General features: G+C 28.7%; 6 protein-coding genes across 6 annotated transcripts; 3 read left to right on the top strand and 3 right to left on the bottom strand. All coding sequences in view use genetic code 12, as the record gives it.

Annotated features, from left to right (window-relative positions):
* The first annotated feature begins 960 nt into the window (after positions 1-960).
* PXA1 (ATP-binding cassette long-chain fatty acid transporter) lies at positions 961-3,661 on the top strand. Its single transcript, XM_064904359.1, has one exon. It carries the CDS (start codon positions 1,054-1,056, stop codon positions 3,490-3,492), a length of 2,439 nt encoding a protein of 812 aa, XP_064759631.1. The 5' UTR covers positions 961-1,053; the 3' UTR covers positions 3,493-3,661.
* On the top strand, positions 3,662-5,265 carry NAP1 (histone chaperone). The gene has a single exon (XM_064904360.1). The coding sequence runs from the start codon at positions 3,831-3,833 to the stop codon at positions 5,157-5,159; it is 1,329 nt and encodes a 442-aa protein (XP_064759630.1). The 5' UTR covers positions 3,662-3,830; the 3' UTR covers positions 5,160-5,265.
* Positions 5,266-8,179: 2,914 nt separating this feature from the next.
* On the top strand, positions 8,180-9,535 carry DFJ63DRAFT_321006 (uncharacterized protein). The gene is given in 3 exon segments (XM_064907282.1): positions 8,180-9,352; positions 9,412-9,500; positions 9,513-9,535. The coding sequence occupies 1 exon segment, from the start codon at positions 8,572-8,574 to the stop codon at positions 9,319-9,321; it is 750 nt and encodes a 249-aa protein (XP_064759629.1). The 5' UTR covers positions 8,180-8,571; the 3' UTR covers positions 9,322-9,352; positions 9,412-9,500; positions 9,513-9,535.
* CDA2 (chitin deacetylase) lies at positions 9,514-11,162 on the bottom strand. The gene has a single exon (XM_064907281.1). The coding sequence runs from the start codon at positions 10,819-10,821 to the stop codon at positions 9,676-9,678; it is 1,146 nt and encodes a 381-aa protein (XP_064759628.1). The 5' UTR covers positions 10,822-11,162; the 3' UTR covers positions 9,514-9,675.
* A 737-nt stretch (positions 11,163-11,899) lies between these two features.
* DFJ63DRAFT_247682 (uncharacterized protein) lies at positions 11,900-13,285 on the bottom strand. Its single transcript, XM_064904361.1, has one exon. It carries the CDS (start codon positions 13,158-13,160, stop codon positions 12,000-12,002), a length of 1,161 nt encoding a protein of 386 aa, XP_064759627.1. The 5' UTR covers positions 13,161-13,285; the 3' UTR covers positions 11,900-11,999.
* A 1,445-nt stretch (positions 13,286-14,730) lies between these two features.
* Positions 14,731-16,083, bottom strand: RTT109 (H3 histone acetyltransferase; the record flags this gene model as incomplete). Its single annotated transcript, XM_064906564.1, has 1 exon — positions 14,731-16,083. One exon carries the CDS (start codon positions 16,081-16,083, stop codon positions 14,731-14,733), a length of 1,353 nt encoding a protein of 450 aa, XP_064759626.1.
* Positions 16,084-19,655: the final 3,572 nt, after the last annotated feature.

Raw genomic sequence — 19,655 nt, 5'->3', positions numbered from 1 at the left:
TGAGTGTAAAGACCATAATTATAGAGTTATTCATTGTCATTTTTTTGCATTTTGATCATTTTCGCACCACAAAGTAAAAAATGGAAAAATTGAAGATAAAATAAAAATTTTATAAATTAATTACCAAAGATATATTCAATATCAACTACAAAGGTCTCCACAATCAATTCCATCATTCATATATATAAACCAATATAATCACAATGACATCCAATCAGAAGGTCAGACCCGCTAAACGATTAATGAAAGCCACGGGGAAATGTGCTAAAGAAGGATCAATCTATGGTCAATGTATTTTACAGAAATATGCAACTATCAAACATGATGATTGTGTGAAAGAGTTTGAATTATTCAAGACATGTGTGGGTAAGAATATACAGAGGTGAATCTATTGATAGGAGAAGGTGTGATAGCATGATAGAATGATAATAATGAATTAATGACATAATAGACAGATAGACTTAGCTCTTCAACAATAGATGAGTATTAAATTGCTTGAAAAGTTTGGATAATACTTGATGCAAAGAAGTTAGATAATGGTTAGTGATGACATAGATCAATCATTTGAATCTTTAAAAAACTTTTAATATTTATTGTACTTTATAAATATTCTTGTAAATAGACAAATAATTATAGTACCATAATATAACTTACTTACTAAACAAACACCTTTACCGCAGAAACCGAAGAACATCCAAGCCTCCAAAGTTTTAATGGGCATGTGAAAAAGTAATTTATAAAGTGATCATAAATATTTGTTAGTCCTCGGCAAATATTCCTGCATATACCTCCATTTGAATGATTCTCCTCCCCCCCCCCCACAAATGTAATTATGATGATGACAACAATCATCATCATCATCATCATCAAATCATCTTAATCATTTACAACAACAATAACTCTGTTAGTGAAAGATCTGAATCAGATCATATAAGATCTTGATAAACCTCATAGAATCATCTAGCTGCTGCTCTTCCTTTATAGAACAATCTTCTTCCAATATAGAAGTCTGATTAACGAGCTGCAAACTGATCATCATTCCATTCATTCAAGATGGTTACTGTATCCAAATTAGTGGGGATGAAAAGACAAGATATCAAGAATGTACTACTCCTACTTCAAGAATTCGTGGTAACGTATAGAGACAACAAAGTTAAAATCAACTATCAATCAAGACCAGTTATACTATTCTTAGCTACTTTGGTTGCAACCGCAGGATTTGGAATTTTTTTCACCTTGAAGAATATCTTAACTAAATATAATGAATATTTATTAAATACAAAACTTAATCGTCCAAGTTTAATTAGACAATCATCAACTATATTAAAAAATGGATCTAGAGAAATCTTCATTCCAAAGGGTAAGAATAAAGTTACCAGAATAATCATTCCTAAACCAAATTTAGATCAATATGCTGCTGATAAATATTTATATAAGAATTTTTATATAAATCAACAATTAATTCAACAAAGTCCAAAAGGTATCATTTTCAATTCCAAATTTTTAAATCAATTATCCATTATTTGGAGAATTTTAATTCCTAAATTTTATAGTCGAAATACTTCATTATTATTATCTCAATGTTTCTTTTTAATTTTAAGAACTTGGTTAAGTTTATTAGTAGCTAAATTAGATGGTCAAATTGTTAAAAATTTAATTGCTGCTAATGGGAAAAAATTTAGTCGTGATTTAATTTATTGGTTATTAATTGCTTTTCCTGCTTCATATACTAATGCGGCTATAAAATATCTTGATAATCGGTTAAGTCTTGGATTTAGAACTAATTTAACAAGATATATTCATGATATGTATTTAGATAAGAAAATGTCTTATTATAAAGTTAATTTAAATAATTCAAATTCAATTGAAAATATTGATCAATATATTACTCAAGATATTTCAAAATTTTGTGATTCATTAAGTGGTTTATTTTCAAGTATGGGTAAACCATTTATTGATTTAATATTTTTTTCAGTTTATTTAAGAGATAATTTAGGTACAGGTGCTATAATTGGGATTTTTACCAATTATTTTATTACCGCTGTATTATTAAAACAATCAACTCCACCATTTGGAAAATTATCATCCAAAAGAACTCATTTAGAAGGTCAATTTTTTAATCAACAATTAAATTTAATGAATAATTGTGAAGAAATTGGATTTTATAAAGGTTCATTAATTGAAAAAGTTAAATTAAAAGAAAAATTTAGAGGTTTAATGAATCATGTAAATAATGAAATCAATATAACTTTAAATTATGGAGTTATTGAAGATTATGTTTTAAAATATACTTGGTCAGCATGGGGTTATGTATTTGCTGGTTTACCGGTATTTTTAGATGAAATTTGGCCTAAACAAGTTCCTGATCAATCTGATAAAAGTCTTAGTCAAATTCAAAGAGTTGATGAAAGGAAAAATATGAGACAATTTATTATTAATAAAAGATTAATGTTATCATTAGCAGACGCAGGTTCAAGATTAATGTATTCTATTAAAGATGTAAATCAATTAACTGGTCATACTGATCGTGTTTTCAATCTTTTAACTCAATTACATAAAGTTCATTCCCCAAGATATGATTTTGGATCTAAATTTGGATATTCTGATATTCATGGTACTATTCAAAATAATTATGCTAAGGGAATTAGGTTAGAACATTTTTCAGTTATAATTCCAAGTATTGATGGAGGGGAAGGTATTCCATTAATTAGTGATATAACTATTGATATTAAAGATAATAATAAAAATTTATTAATTTTAGGACCAAATGGATGTGGTAAAACTTCAATTTCAAGAATTATGGCCGGATTATGGCCATTTTATCATGGATTATTATCAAAACCAAATGATGATGATATTTTTTATTTACCACAAAAGACTTATTTCACCACCGGGAATTTAAGAGATCAAATCATTTATCCATTTAGTTATAATGATATGTTAGAAATGGGATATAATGATGATTATTTGTATCATATTTTACGAGAAGTTAAATTAGAATATTTATTAAAAAGAGAAGGTAATTTCAATGTTATCAAGGAATGGAAAGATGTGTTCAGTGGAGGTGAAAAGCAAAGAATTAGTATTGCTAGAGTATTATTTAAAAATCCCAAATTAGTTATATTAGATGAAAGTACCAATGCAGTTCTGACTGATGTTGAAGATTATTTATTTGAATTATTAAGAACAAAAAGAATTTCATTTATAACTTTAAGTCATCGACCATTATTAATGAAATATCATGATTTTATATTAGAAATTAAAGATGAACAAGATGAAAGAAGTTGGGAATTTCATGATTTAACTAGTGTGGAGAATTTAAAATCGATTGATAAAGAAATTAATGAAATTGAAGTCAAATTATCTCAAACTGAAAAATGGGAATTAAGAAAACAAGAAATTGAATTATATTTGGATGGGAAAAATGAAGGTATAAGTATGGAAGCAAGTATTGAATTGCCCAAGGATATTCTTCTTTCTCCAAAGAGATGAGATTTTAAAATTATTTAGATATATATATATATATATAAATGAATTATGAGTAATGAAAGAACAAGATATTATTTTTGCAACTTGTAATAAAGTCACCCACATGGTAGCACAAGGACATTCTTCCCTAAAAAGTAGACGCGTTTGTAATTACAACTAAAAAAAAGTTTCTTTTTTCTTGACCAAATCACACGTCCTTTACTTTTCTGATTCAAAGAGCAAAAAAAAAGTTGGCGAAAGACACGGATGAAATAACGATGGAATGAAAGAAAGATCATCTTGACGAATTACGATTAATCCATCAATCGATCAAATCCAATCAATCAGGAACGAAACGAAAGATGTCTGGTCCAATCAAGAGCAAGCATGGAGATATTTCCAAGGCTCCAACTCCTCAAAACACTCCATCATCAGTGACTAATTCTTATCTTAGATCACAACCTCCAACGGTTCCAAGTATTGAAGAAGAAGATCCAGAATTATTAAGACAAATTGCTAATAATCCTCATTTATTAAGTATGATCCAAGGTAAGTTGAGTGCATTGGTTGGAAAGCAAAGTTCATATGTTTCAACTTTACCTAAAGCTACTAAAGATAGAGTTTATGGATTAAAAGCTATTCAATTAAAGCAAAGAAAAGTTGAAGAAGAATTTCAAAAGGATTTATTAGAATTAGAAAAGAAATATGCTAAGAAGTATGAACCATTGTTTGTTAGAAGAAAGAATATTATTGTTGGTGATGTTGAACCAACCGCTGAAGAAATTGAAGAAGGTTATGCTTTAGAAGAAGAAGATGATGATGAAGATGATGAAGAAGAAAAAATTAAAGAAATCAATGATGATAAAGAAAAAGCTGATAAAGAAGATGATGATGAAGAGGAAGCAGAATCTAATGAAAAGGGTATTCCAGGTTTCTGGTTAACTGCCATAGAAAACTTGACTAGTATAAGTGAAACTATTACTGAAAGAGATAGTGAAGTATTATTACATTTAATTGATATTAGATCTGAATATTTAGAAACCCCAGGATTTGAATTAATTTTTGAATTTGAAGAAAATGAATATTTTTCCAATCAATTTTTAACCAAGACTTATCATTATCAAGGTGGATTAGGATATAGTGGAGAATTTGTTTATGATCATGCCGATGGATGTGAAATTAATTGGAAATCCAAAGAAAATAATGTTACTATTAATATTGAAAGAAGAAAACAAAGAAATAAAAATACTAAACAAACTAGAACCATTGAAAAATTAACTCCAACTGAATCATTTTTTAATTTCTTTGATCCTCCAAAACCTCCAAAGAAGGCTGAAGATGAAGATGATGAAGATGAAGAACATGATGAAAAACATATAAAGGATGATGAAGATGATGAAGATGAAGAAGATGAAGATGCTGAAGAAGAATTAGAAGCCAGATTAGAATTAGATTATCAATTAGGGGAAGAATTTAAAGATCGTTTAATTCCAAGAGCTATTGATTGGTTTACTGGTGATGCTGTTGATTATTATCCTGGAGAAGAAGAAGAATTTGATGAAGATGATGAAGAAGAAGATGATGACGAGGATGACGACGATGAAGATGATGAAGATGATGAAGAAGATGATGATGATGAAGATGACGGTCAAGGTCAAAAGGATCCTCCACCAGAATGTAAACAACAATAAATGAAGATTTAATCATTATGGTTATTGTTAATTTTTTTTATATTGTATTGTCAATTAATAATTGAATATATAAATTAAGCCTCAAAGAGAGTAGTTGTTTCTAGACCAATTTGTAGAAATGATATTGACGGAGATGACGGAGGGGGTTAAACTAGATAGTTTATGGTTTGAACTTGGTAGGATGGATGGATTAACTAAGATTAGCGAACTCAATTAAGATATCATATTGAAAAAGAGGGAACTATAACCGTTTGAAAATGATATAGTGGGGAACATTTGAAGATTATTACGAGATAAAAAAGGAATGAAACGAATGCATAGATACATAGATTCGGACCTTTCATGTAAGTCAATTCCAAACGATCGATGATATGATATCATGCTTATTTATCGGGGCTGGGAGGAGAATATAGTTTTAATGATATCATTCATGCATGCATGTAAGTAACCCCCTGGGGTAAAAGATAAGAAATAATATCATTCATCCCCCTTGAATGGGTGTGTAATTCTGACTAGACCAACACATGAACCAAAGACAGACAGAAAGAAAGAAAGTAAGGTATGTATATGTAAGTCCAATCCTCATATTTCAATTGTATTCTTCTATTATGTCTTCTTTACTTGTTTAAAAGTTTAAAATGATGATAATAAAAATAAATTACTGGTCAAAAGTTTGAAATGAAATGAAAATGAATTATTATTAAAACTTAAAAATATCGATACTTTCATTTATTTGATTATTGTCATGGTTATGCGATATGGTATTTACGAATACTTAGCTTAATGGAGGAATAATTGGCGTTAAAAAAGAGGCAGACAAAATGAAGAGGAAGAAAAGGTAATGATTGACCATCATTAATAATAAATAACAATAAATAACAATAATATAGTTTTAAATAATAATTAAGTTTTGAATAATGGTTGTGAGAAAATTATACTATAAATTTTTAATAGAGTTATAAATTAACTTATTAACTTGACTTAAAAGATTATCGTAATAGAACGTCGCTCACACCCCCTTGAAACGAACGAAACGAAACGAAACGACGGAGTTCAGTTTTGAATGTATGATTATGTGTGTGTATTATTACGTATCCATGTGTATGATTGAAAGATAATTATAATTAGGGTAATTTTGGCGAGCCAAGTAAAAAATAGTAGTAAGGAGTAGATAGGTTCGAGGGGTTGAGGGATAAAGCAACCAAGAAAGAGTGGGCGGGATATAATAATAAATAAATCCAAAACAATAATGAATGATAACAATAATAAGCTTAGAAAATATTTACGATTAATAAAATGTGTAAAGTGTGTGTATGGGTGTGGTAATTTTTAGCAACCGTAACCACAAACATCTAAATAAAAATATTTAAAAAAGGATTAACAGTTTAAAAAAAACGTATGATATCCATAACCAGACATAGACACTTGAGAATAACAATGATGCTATGATAATGACATAATAATGATAGTTGAGGTTGTTATTTACCGTGTTAAGAATGAGTTCAACATAGATGAAGGGATAGGTCATAACTTGATAAAACAGTAAAATAAATAATTAAATAATAAAGTAAAAATAAAAGGTAAAAGGTAAAAAATAAAGTTTATCTCTTACTCAAGATTTGATAAAGGGGGTTATATGAGTCAATAGAGAAATAAACTATTGGTATAAGTTAATAATAATATAGGAAGGGAGAGGAATTGATATGGTGAAATTGAAATTGAAAAAAAAGAAGGTTTATACTGAATTGAGGTATTATTAGTTGGTTACTATTTTAAAGGTTAAAGTTTTTTAGCGATAAGTGCCGAAAGTAAAGATGTAGAGTGAGGTAATAGTTTAAATGAAGTGGAAGTTGAAGTTGAAGTTGAAGTGTGTGGGTGGGTAAGGGTAAGGGTAAGGGTAAGTATGTGTATATTATAGTTAGATGTTAGTTTATTATATACTTTATATGTTTGGAAAACATGGCATAGTATAGTATACTAAGGTAAGGTATGGTGTGGTTTGATGAAATAAAGTCAGTTAATAATTGAATCAAACAAGAAAAAAAAATCATAAATAATAATAAACAATAGTAATAATAAATAACAATTAAATAATAATGGTAACTGTGTAATAAAGTAACGAGATTATCACAAGAGGGAGGGAAAGGGAAGTAATTAAGAAAAAGCTTAAAAAGACATCAGTTCTGTTTATAGTAATGAAGTTTCCCATAACAGATAATAATAAACATTTGAGTTAAGAGAGATGATATCCAGTGGATGAAAAAAATGAAGTGAAATGGGTATATAGGTTAGATTGAAGTAGAAAGAAAGAGAGAATAAATGAAATATCTTAACCACCACCACTGGTAGGCATAAATCGGAATAGAGTTAGGATAGATGGACTAACTAACTAACTAACTAATTATTTATTTATTTATCTTCAATTAGCATCTGACATTATTGCAATGATATTTACATTTGAGTACTGGTACCAGAGGTGATGCACGGCATAGTGAAGGTTAATAACATTAACAATGGATTGAAATAGATCTTGATCCTATGATGGAATAACAGTTAAAATTAGCAGTTGATTATTATTGTGTTCGTTAATTTTGAGTGAGAGAGCTCGGAATCGTTTAGAAGGCGCAAGTTTATATGCAGTCCAGCCATAGTTAACCTAAAAATTATCACATGCAAATTAAAGGGTGAGTATCGTGTTGTTTACATTTTATTTTATTTGTAACTCTATAATTATCAAATGATGATGATGTGCTTAAGCTAATTCATGTTCATGTTCATCCATGGTCTAAATTTAGATAGGAAAAGGGATGATGATGAATTATTGTAATTTGTAGATTGACTAAATTTAGATTGGATTGGATGGGATGGGATGGAATGGGATTGATAGATTCTATAATATGATAAAATGGGACTAGAACTAAATTGAGTCAACCACCATGATTAAATGACACAAAACCATTCACATGTTTTTTTTTTTTTTTTTTTATTTTTAATTTTTTAATTTTTTTTTATTTTTTAAGTTTTTTTTTTTTTTTTATTTTTCAAAAATTATCCCTTAAACCATTTCCCACACACACCATACCCATACCCATACCCATACACAATTATAATATAAATAGTGATTAGATTTCCTTCCATTTTAATAATTGATTTCTTCAACTTGTTCTGTTCTGTTCTTCTCTTGATTCAATCAATCAATCAATCATTCATTAAAGATATCTCATATCATATCATATCAATCATCTCATCTGTACTTGACTTGATTATACTCATACACATCTTTTTTTTTTCTTCCATCACTTCCTTCACTCACCTTATCAATTTTTACCACAAAGTCAATCATTCCTTCAGCCTTTTGACTTGTAACTATTACTATTACTACTCCTACAACTAATACCTACACATCCTTACAATGTCTGAATCAGTTAAACAATTCCATTCTAAATCTTTAGATCACTTTTTAAAATACTCTGTGGTATCCTACATTGTCAATTATATCTATGCTATCACTTTAGTTAAACAATTATATGAAGGTTACATTTCTTCCATCCTTACTTTTATCAATACCCATCTTTCATCCATTGATTTAATCTATACCAATTTGACCTTTGTTGATGCTACCTTAGATTCAATCTTGACTGTTTTCGATCAATACGTTACTCAATTCATCTTTAAGAATAAATATGTATCATTAATTAATAATTATTTAATCTCCATTAACAATAGTAACACTTATGTTAAATTTGATCAAAAATTCGAATCCACCGAATCAAATGAATTTATTAAATTCTTTTACATCATCAATACCATCTTGATCAATTTGAAATTAAAAATTAATACTTCCACAAATCATATCTCTAATGAATTAATCTCAACTTATAATCAAGAATTAAAAAGTACAACCGCAGAAGCAAATTATATCGCCAAGAATATCCAAGCATCCTACAATACCGGTTTAAAAACCATAAAATCATTAAATGATGAATTCATAACTCCCTTGAAAATTCAAACTACCGATTATTTAGGTGAAGTGGCAACTTCAACTAAAATTAAAGCTGATTCTTTAATAAATGAAGCTAAACAACAAATCATAACTCCAATCAATGGTAAAGTTGAAGGAGTATTAAATGGTTCAGCTCCAGTCGTTAGTGCAAGTGCTTAATCCCTTCCCATCCTTATCTTATCTCACCCTTTTTTTTTTTGATACCTTATTTTATTTACCCTCATACTTTCGTTAAAAAATTGTTTGCTATTTTTTTTTTTTTTTCCTTTTGGCTATTAATTGTTATTATTGCTACTACTCAATATTGCTATTTATTTATTGATTACTATTTATTTATTTATTTATTTATTTATTTATTTATTAGCTACTTTAAAGATGATCTAGTCTAATCTATCTTATTCTAATCTAATTTTACTTATTTATTTTGATACTGGTTATTTATTTTATATATATTATATATACTTACTTTATTTTTCTTTTTTAATAAATATTGTTTATTTATAGATAAAAAAATTATTTCATTCCCTCAAACTTTTTAATATAATCAATTCCTCCTACACATTGAGGTACCGTAAATTGAATTTCATTTTGTAATATCTTATGATTAATTTCAATTCCAATATCAACCGTATTTATAACAGCATCATGTTCTAATATTAATCCTTTACCTCCATTATTAATTTTAAATTGATTTAAATTACTATAAATATCTTGTGGTTTATGATTATAATTGGTAGCATCCAACAATTTCCAATCAAAAGTATCAAAATCCCATAAAACAGCTTGCATACCAAATTGACGAATTATACTTCGAATTCGATTATCAATTCCACCATAAGGAGGTCTAAACCATTTAGGTAAATGACCATTAGTAGCATTCATGGCCCATATCGACCATTCTAATTGAGCAATAATTTGTTCATTGGATAAACCAGGTAAAAATTTATGACTCCAAGTATGAGAACCCATAATATGGCCCTTTTCAACTGTTTTACGATAAATTTCAGGATATCTAATAATTTGTACACCTAATGTAAAAAAAGTTGATTTAGTTTTTAAATTATCTAATAATTTTAATGTATATGGTGATGGACCATCATCAAAAGTTTGACTTAATTTAGGACAAGTATAAACATCATCAAATGATACACAATTAAAACAATCAAATGAACATTGACTTAAATCTCCATTATTTAATCCTGAACATTGACCTTGTTGATGAATTGGAATATGAGGAGGAATATTATTAAAATTAATAAAATCTAAGGGTATATAAGGAGGATCCATTCCTGGCCATTCGGTTAATCCGGTGAAATCAGTCAACCATTTAGGAAATTTCAAACTTGGTAGAGGTAATAATATTGGTTGTTGAGGTTGAGATGGTGGATTTCCATTGGCGGGTGTTGATGTTGGAGTTGAACCAGGTGGTTGAGTATGAGCGGTAGCTGTTACAAATGGATTTAATGGATCTACCAAAGGTCTGCCATGTAAAGATTGATCTTGTTGATGTGCATAAGGTGATAAATTCAAATTAGAGTTGATGATATTGTTATTGTTGTTACCCAAGTTTAATTTGGAACTTAATTTACTTATGATATGACTTGAAGATAATGGGGAATTAAGAATGAAAAGTAGAATGAGAGTTATGAGTCGTCTCATAGTTTTGTTTGGTTCAGTTTGTTATTGTGGTATATATGTTGATTAGACTTTTGATAGACTCCAATGATCGATATAACCCTCTTCCAAATAGGTTTGTAAATAATGTTTTGAATAAAGTTTTGTGTATTAGATTCAATTGTTTTTTTGCGATCCTTGAATCTGGTAGCATATAAACATCCATGCATCTGTTAGATTTTTTTCAGCCGCAGCGACAAAAACTTCCTTTCCCGCCTCTTCCTCCCTTTTACCAACTCCGAATTATAAATAAAATCTGCACTTAACAATACAATTACAACTGATAACGAAAACCTTATTATTATAAATAAATAAATAAATAAATAAATAAATATATTGTATTATATTTTATTTAACTATATATGTATGTAGATTTATATATGGGCATTACGCTATGCTAATAATGATAATGATAATGATATTGTTGTTTATAATAATCAATAAAAATTTTTTTGTAAACTAATTGTTAAACCTATCCAGAGGCAACTTAACCAAAAACCTTAAAAAACCAATAATAAAAAAGAAACAAAAAAATGGATGAAACAAAAAATGAATGAATGATAAATAGACTTTGATACACTAGGCCAGACCAGACCAGACGAGATCAAAAACGTGTTATAATGATAATGATAATGATAATGATGATGATGATGATAAATAAATGTGAATGTGCTTGTGGTTTCTGCAGACTATAAATCACTGATAGAAGATAAGAAAATATTTCAAACTAAAAAAAATATAACTCCCTTATCAATTTAACATATAACGAAATATAAGATAGGATAAAATAAAATAAAAATAAAATAAAATGAAACAGAAATAGGGGCAAACAAATACCATCAGGAGGAATGAATGAGATGACAACTGTGGGGGCCATGTCAGGAGTAAGTAGTAGTAAGTAGTGAGACTTTACTGATAGTGAGGAGAAGCTATTTTTGAGGGGGGGGGGGAGTGAGGGAGACATCAGTAAATTTACTCACTAAATTTAGGAAACAGCGGCAAAGAAAAAAAAAAGAAAAAGAAATACCACCCATCATCAGTAACAAAAAAAAAAAAAAGATGGCCCACTATCAACAAGACTTTATGAATCGTGTAAATTGGGGGAAAGAAATCAAATGAAAGGAAGGACCAAAACTGTATGTTAAATCATATAATCAATTACTTTACTTTCTTTTAACATCGTCTAATTGTAATTTTAAATTTCTAATTTCCTTTTTTAAATTGTTATTTTCTTCTATAATTTTATCATAATCAGTTAATTTATATTTTTTAGTTATGGTTGTAGCAGTATTTGTTGAATCAATATCCATATTATCGGTAGAATTAGTAGTTGTGATGGTTGGAACTGTAGTTGGAGTTGTATTATTATTATTATTATTATTATTATTTGATGATGCTTGATTAAAACTATAATTACCAAATAATGATCCATTTCTTTTATTAGTATTATTATTTATAGATGAACTTCTTGATAATGAAGATGAACGACGATGAGTTGGAACAGCTAATGAAAATGATGAAGTTGGACTTATTAATGATGTAGTAGGAGTTAAATTATTATTCATACTTGATGATGAAGTAGAACTAATACTACTTATAGATGAACCATTTGAATTTGAAATTGATCCATTGGTATTATTAGGGTTAATATTATTACTTCCATTACTTATGGAACCAGATGAATTACTACTATTACTACCTTTTAAATATTTATTTTCTTGTTTTAAATATTCAATTTCTTTCATTAATTTCAAAACTATAGCATCTTGTTCTCTTTCCATTAAATCTATAATATGTTCATTATTATAAGATTGAGGAATGGGATGTTGAAAAGAAGGAGAAGTTGAATCAGATGGAGATGAATAGGAGGAAGATCGGGGACCGACATTATTAGTACTGTTGTTACTAGCCATTAAAGGAGATTGTTGTTGTTGTTGTTGTTGAGGTGGTTGAGAAGGAATCAGTAAACTTCGATGACTAAAAGTAGGAGATCTTTGACTTGAAGAAGATAATGAAGTGGTATAATTATTAAAAGTCAGAGATGAAGGAACTGCACCAGTACGTAAATCATGTAAATGACTTGTAACGATACTATTTCTAGGAGATATAGGAGGTATAGTTTGAATGTTATTATTATTTGATTGTTGTTGTTGATGAGGATTGAAATGAGGGGAATTCAAATTTTGAGACCTATTTTGTGGAGAAGATCTTGAATTGGTGGTATAAGGAGATTTAAACGATGAGTTTGTATTGGTATTGGATGAGGATGAAGGAGTAGAAGTTGGATTAGGATTAGAAGTTGGAAAAGTAGTTGAAGTATTCATGATATGGATGGTATGGATAAAGAATGAAAAATATGAAAAATATGAAATAAAACGTAAATAGAGATAGTTAGTTGTCTTTATATATATAGTTAATGTATGATGATGTGTTTGTGGCTATAAAATGTTTTTAGTTTTGTGTAATATTTTAATTTTAGTATGAATGATCTTATTTTAACAATATACGTAAACCAATGTACCTTTGAAGAAGAGGATGAGTCAATTAAAGTAAAGTAAAGTAAAGTAAACTATATGTCATTCATATTACTACAAATACGATGAATACGATAGAATTAAATAATTAAATTAAATAAGTAAGGGTTAAAAAACTATTTAAAAACTGTGATAGAGAGATAAAGGGTAACATTAAACTAACATAGAGTTAAACTTATTTCCTAATTAGAATGTTACATTTGGTGAGTTAACATAATTAGTTCTTGGTATCTATCTATCTATAGATAGTTTGCAATCAATCAGTTTGGTTATCTTTTTAAACTTTTCATTATCAATTTGCATAATCTATTTGGTTTGATTTATAGTTCTAAAAGTTAAAAACAGAAATGAAGCACGAGGGGAAATAAATAAATAATTCTGTTCTGTAATTGGTAACTGAAAGAGAGAGAGAGAGATATAAAATTGGCATAAAGTACACGACTTCTCTTGTCTTCTTCTTCTTCCTTCTCTGTCAATAATTAATGACATTCAAATACGACAATAGAAGAATGATTTGATCTTGATATTTCATATCAATATAACTACTAGTCATAATATATCATCATCATCTAATTGAACTTAACTTTTTACCTCATCGTAAATCTCTTCTCCTTTATTCATACCATCTTAAGATGGAATAATCAATTTAACATCCGTTTTTTTTTATGTTCTTAACTATTGTCTCAGCCTCTTGTCTCTTGTCTTGTCTTAAATTTGTACGATGACGATGACAAGAAAAAAAAAAAAGTATTTAAAAGCGTCAATCATTACGTAACAAAAAGCTAAGTGTGCTACCATAGTAATACAAATAAATTTATATGTTTTATCTATATATAACTAAAAGTTACTATAATGATTCATTTAGTTGAAGATACGATAGAATTAGACATTAATGATACTGTCAAATTAATCTAAATTAAAATTACGTAAAGAATTCTGCGTTTGTGGAGGTCAAAATTTAAATTAGCTGTCAAGGGGAAGGGGAAAAACGAAAAAGGCAGCCAAAAAGTTCAAATTCATCTTTTGATTTGGCAACACTTGACTTCCAACTATCATCAATTCGATCAATTCGTTCAATCAGTCAATCAATCAATCAATCAATCAATCAAATTCTATCATGCCACTCCCACTCAATCGATTGTTCGTGTTTACCCTTCCTTTCACCTCTACAACAAATCTAATCCCCATTCAACTTACATTGACCGTCAAAAAGAAATAAGTTCTAACTAACTATCTAACTTATCTAGTTTTACATTCATTAATATCATAATCTTCAAACCTCAATGGAGATTGATTCGATTCTTCTTAAATATCCCCCATTTCATTCTTTGGTTACCCTTAAAACTATTAACATCTTTGATTATTTCTTCTTCTTCTTCTTAATAAGATTGGTTAAATCAGTAGGAGCCTTTCTCTTAACTGTTAATGTATTTATAACTTGCGGAGTGACTTTGGTTGTTGTTGATACCACGGTTTCTACTTTATTACCGATTATTTCATGATATATCATATCTTCATTACCCAATCGTTCAAGATAATTAGGAATCTTTTCTCGAATTAAATTTTGAATATCATTCTTATTAGTGAAACTTTCCGCTTTAATTAAATTATTAACCAATTGTTTATATTGATGAATCGTTAATATCACCGCCGCTGAAGATATTTGTTGCTCTTTGTTTACGGGGGGAATAATATCAATTTCATTCGATTTACATCCAATTAATCCCACTAAATTACCTAATCTAAATTCTTGTCTAAATCCTAATTCATGATAAAATTGATTAATGGTTAATTTATGATATCTATTTTCCACAATTAAATGCTCTAAAAATCTCCCCTTTGGATCATCAGGATAAACCGGTATAGAATGAATAGCTAATTCTTTATCATTATTATCACCATAAATATTCCCAATTTTCCATTGATTAATATTTAAATCATTTAAAAACTTTTGCGTTGATAAATCATCCGATCCAGGAATTAATAACCTACAATTCCAATTAGTAAAAGTCTTATCAATTGTTTTTAACCACCATTTAAGTAATTGAATACCATTTATAATATGTTTAAATGAATTTTTACTTGAATAAGGATAAAGATATTGATTAGCTGCTTTAGTGAATAAACATAATTTAATCGTTTGTTTCAAAGGTAATGTTAATAAATTCTTCTGTTGATCATTACTTATTTTTGTACTATTATTATTATCATTATAATATGGTAAAGTTTGAAGAAATTGAGGATTGGAATTTAATTTCGTTATAAGTTTCTTAATCGCTATGATAGTATCATTATCATTATTTTTATCATTTCTATCAATCGGTTTATAAACTTTCCCCCCTGATTTGACTTTAATTTTATAATCATATAAATTATAATTAATCAACCAATTTATAATCACTTGAATCACATCATTAACTTTAAATTTCAATTTCGTTAATCCAACCGTATCACATTTCGAAATGAATATAGTTTGTTCAACCCGGTCCCCAAACATCTGAATATATATATATATTTCAATTCCTAACACGATAAGATCATCCTCATCTATTAATTGAATCAAATGACGGATTTTAATGGTTTGAACTTGTTCAAGTTTCAATGGTTGGAAATGAATAGGTGATTTTATATACGTTGGTTTAGTTTGAATATGAAAAAGTTTAAATTTACTATATTGAGGTAATTGTTTTGATAATTCATCTTGTAATGTCATAATATATTTTCTCTATAGATATTTTATCCTCCTTGAATTAAAGGTTAAGATTTTATGAAAAATTTATAAACATATACACTGGAATAACCGATTTTGAAATTCTTTTTTATTTTTTTGAGTCAAGACGCGTCATGTGATTTGAAATTTAAGAATTTATTAATATGGTAGCGCACATATATCTTAAGAGACCTAAATCTTTCTGGCATTAAAAAGATTAAAATTGCAATTTGAAGTTTTGAATTATTGGAAGAAAATATACCTGTTGTTAACTACTGTTTAAATGGGCTGCTGCACAGTGATTCTGCGTGGTGGAGTAAGTCCACGCCGGTGGATGCGCTGTGGAATCTACTCCAATATCTAGTCTTTCTCCTTCCCCATGATTGAGTTCGTAAGCCTAATAACGCACACTTATGCGTTGTAGAGATCAAGAAAAAAAAAGTGAAAGGAATGATCCCAAAAATCAATGATTTAAGAAGGTAATAATTTGGATACATTAATTAGCAGGAATTTGGGACCACTCCAATAATTTTGGTTATATGTTTGTTCAATTCGTATTTGTATTCATTGTAAGTTGATGATAAGGGGTAAATCAATTCAATTCATTGACCACAGTGGTTATGATATATAAGGGTTACATAAATAATGTAAGGATGAATGCACATCGGTATCAATGCCATAATGCTTGAATTGTTCATGAATGCGTCATCGTAGAAGGTATAGATTTCGATGTATACTTGACCTTATGGTGTTATTTTGACGATCAATTATCATTCAATTGATGTCTGTAAATACAACAAGTAATTCGAAAGTCAAAAGTTTAATCATAACAATATACGTATATGTATAGTCGTCATTGTTATGTCTATGTTGACAAGAGTGGGGGAGGGGTAAAAAAAATCAAACCAAATTGCAACATCAATTTTGCGCGCACCAATTCAATCATCCATTCCAAAATCTTCCCTCTCTCAACCAAATTGGTGTGGAATTTAAAGAAATCGAATGATTAAACGAAGCGCAATCCTCAAAGCTTGTTTATATATTGGTTAATCATTTTTGTACCTTTATCAATGATATCATAATCTATCCTATTCAGGTAATGTTATTAAATGCTTCAAACATTGTTTGATGTAGAAATGAAACATATTAATGTACGATATGTTACGATAATTTTTGTTCATAATCATTGATGATATCTTCCCCACAGTATTAAAATTATTTTAACTTCTTGTTACTGAGGCAAGTACTTACCGGACCTTTTCCCGTGTTCTACTGTCAAGTCAAATTATTCATTTTGTGGTTAATTTATTTTATTTAATATTATTTTTATTTTGTTATATTTCGCTTTTTTTAATATGGGTGTTTCAGGATTAGCAGTAAGACGAAAAAATAAACAATCAATCTCATATTAGAAAATTGGCCCTTTGATAAGTATAGTTTCGCCTATGGTTTCTGTAACTATTGCATGATTCGAGAACAATTACATTAAAAAATTATATATATATGCAATTCAATTAAATTTTGACTAAATAGGAATATTTAATGAATACCCCAGACTCCGAGAATTTCTTTGTTTGATTGATATGTAAACCATTGGTAAGATCGTAATCACCAAATTAACTTTTATATCAATGATCAGTACCTTTTGAAAAGGTTCTTTACAAATGTTACTTGGCACTATCGAATGTTGTATAATTCGTCTGGTCAGACAATATAATTGGTCCCAAAATCTTATTTAAACAATTCAACATAACAATGTTTGCTGTATAGAATGTAACGCATCACCCATATAAGCCCTCGAATACAATATATATACACCTTCTAAACAGCTGGTCAAATACTAAAGTAACCGCCTTTGGCCTTTCGCCCTTAAACATATAGTTGTACATTCTATATTGCAAATGCCTAATTTGGTAATTCATATAAAGCATGGTTTAAATTTAGTATTTATCACAAAATGAGGAGGGCAAGTAAGTAACTAATGGGATCGTCAAACATTTTCTGATAAAATTTCAAAGTAATTTATTCAAACATTAACTCTGTTTACGCCTTCCTCTAACTATTAAGTTAAAAAGAAATTGTAAATGACAATCTGACATTGATTATCGATTATAAAAAAGATAAAAGAAAGAAATAATATCACTCCTTCCTTCCTTCCTTCCTTCCCCATTGCAGTATACGCTTTAAATTTCAGATTATTTCTACTAGTTTTGCGTTAATAGTTAAATTTATCTCTTATTATTGAGAAGGTTTAGTGATGTAAGAAGATTGGTTGCATGATCAGTTAAGAAAATTTTATGAAATTCATTAATGGGTATTTTTAGGCCACAAAATTAAGCTTCGATGAATGGGCGGAGGGGGAGTTCAGTGAGGGGCAAATCTAGCGGACTTTATCATTCACGAAGGAACGCATTATTAGGGGAAAATGAAATCAAAAAAAAAAAAGAATAACGTAGAGGGTTTAAGTATGCAAGTTAAGGATTTTATTATTATTTTAAAAGTTTGTTTGCTATATAGTCCGATAGATGAATATTTCTCTCTTTAAAAACCTGTTTTGTTATGTTATATAGCCTGGAAATCACAAAATCCTATTTCAATCCCGTACTAAGTCAATCCCTTTAATGTTTTAACAAAAAACTATATATTGCCATCGATTTGCTGTCTACCCCACTCTCCCCCTCGTAATCCATCTATCTCTTAATAATGATCATTTCGTCATCAATAGTTTAATCTTATCGTATAATGATTTGAGTTGGTAGCTACCATGATTCACTAAAAATGACGTTATTGGAAATAGGAGAGAGCTAATGCGACTACAATTGGAGTAAAAAGGTCCCCTCTCCCTAGCCCCACTTAGAGGAAAATAGAAATGAAGATAGACAACTTCAAGTTAGTTGTTATCGATCAACTGTTGATATCCCGGAGAAGGTCCTCCAAATTAGGGGGACAAGATTCCATAGGTAAGCCCTGAACTCGTTATAATTTAAAGTCAAAAGACCATGGCTATTTGAAAATTTAAGCGGAGTACCCTCACTAAAACAATGGAACGAACAGCTCAGTAAAAAAAAAAAAAACGACAACGACGTCGAGGACAGATACTCAAACCACAAAATAAAAAAATAAAAAATTAATACCATTAACGGCGTCAAAAAGAATGCTTCTATTTTATGCTACAGCATTAACTCCTAAAAAATATCTCACCCATTTAATTACAATTATCTGGTTCTCCACTAGCTAAAAGCAATATCTATTTTTAACCCTAATATTATTTTGTCCATTATTGTGTAGTGAATGAACTTGTTGAGTGAGATAATCAACCAGAATGGGAAGTAGGTTAACCACAAAGTTTATTCTCTCTTATGTGTCGTTTAAAATTCAAAACTGTAATCCATTATTGTGTATGTTTTAAACATAGTTTTGGACTAAATCAGTGAAATGGAAGCTTAGTTCTAGCCACCGCAAAAAAGTGTGTAAGAAAAAGTTAGGAAAAGTCAAAAGTATGGAAGCAATATCCTTTGCTGCAACTGACAATCAAGTAGACTCTAGTGCATCAAAGTATGTAGATTTTACCCCAT

The sequence above is a fragment of the Scheffersomyces coipomensis genome, assembly GCF_036884675.1.
Source record: "Scheffersomyces coipomensis strain NRRL Y-17651 chromosome Unknown DFJ63scaffold_8, whole genome shotgun sequence".
NCBI classification, from domain to species: domain Eukaryota; kingdom Fungi; phylum Ascomycota; class Pichiomycetes; order Serinales; family Debaryomycetaceae; genus Scheffersomyces; species Scheffersomyces coipomensis.
The sequence above is the reverse complement of the archived record's forward strand: the minus strand, read 5'-3'. Positions and strand labels throughout refer to the sequence as shown.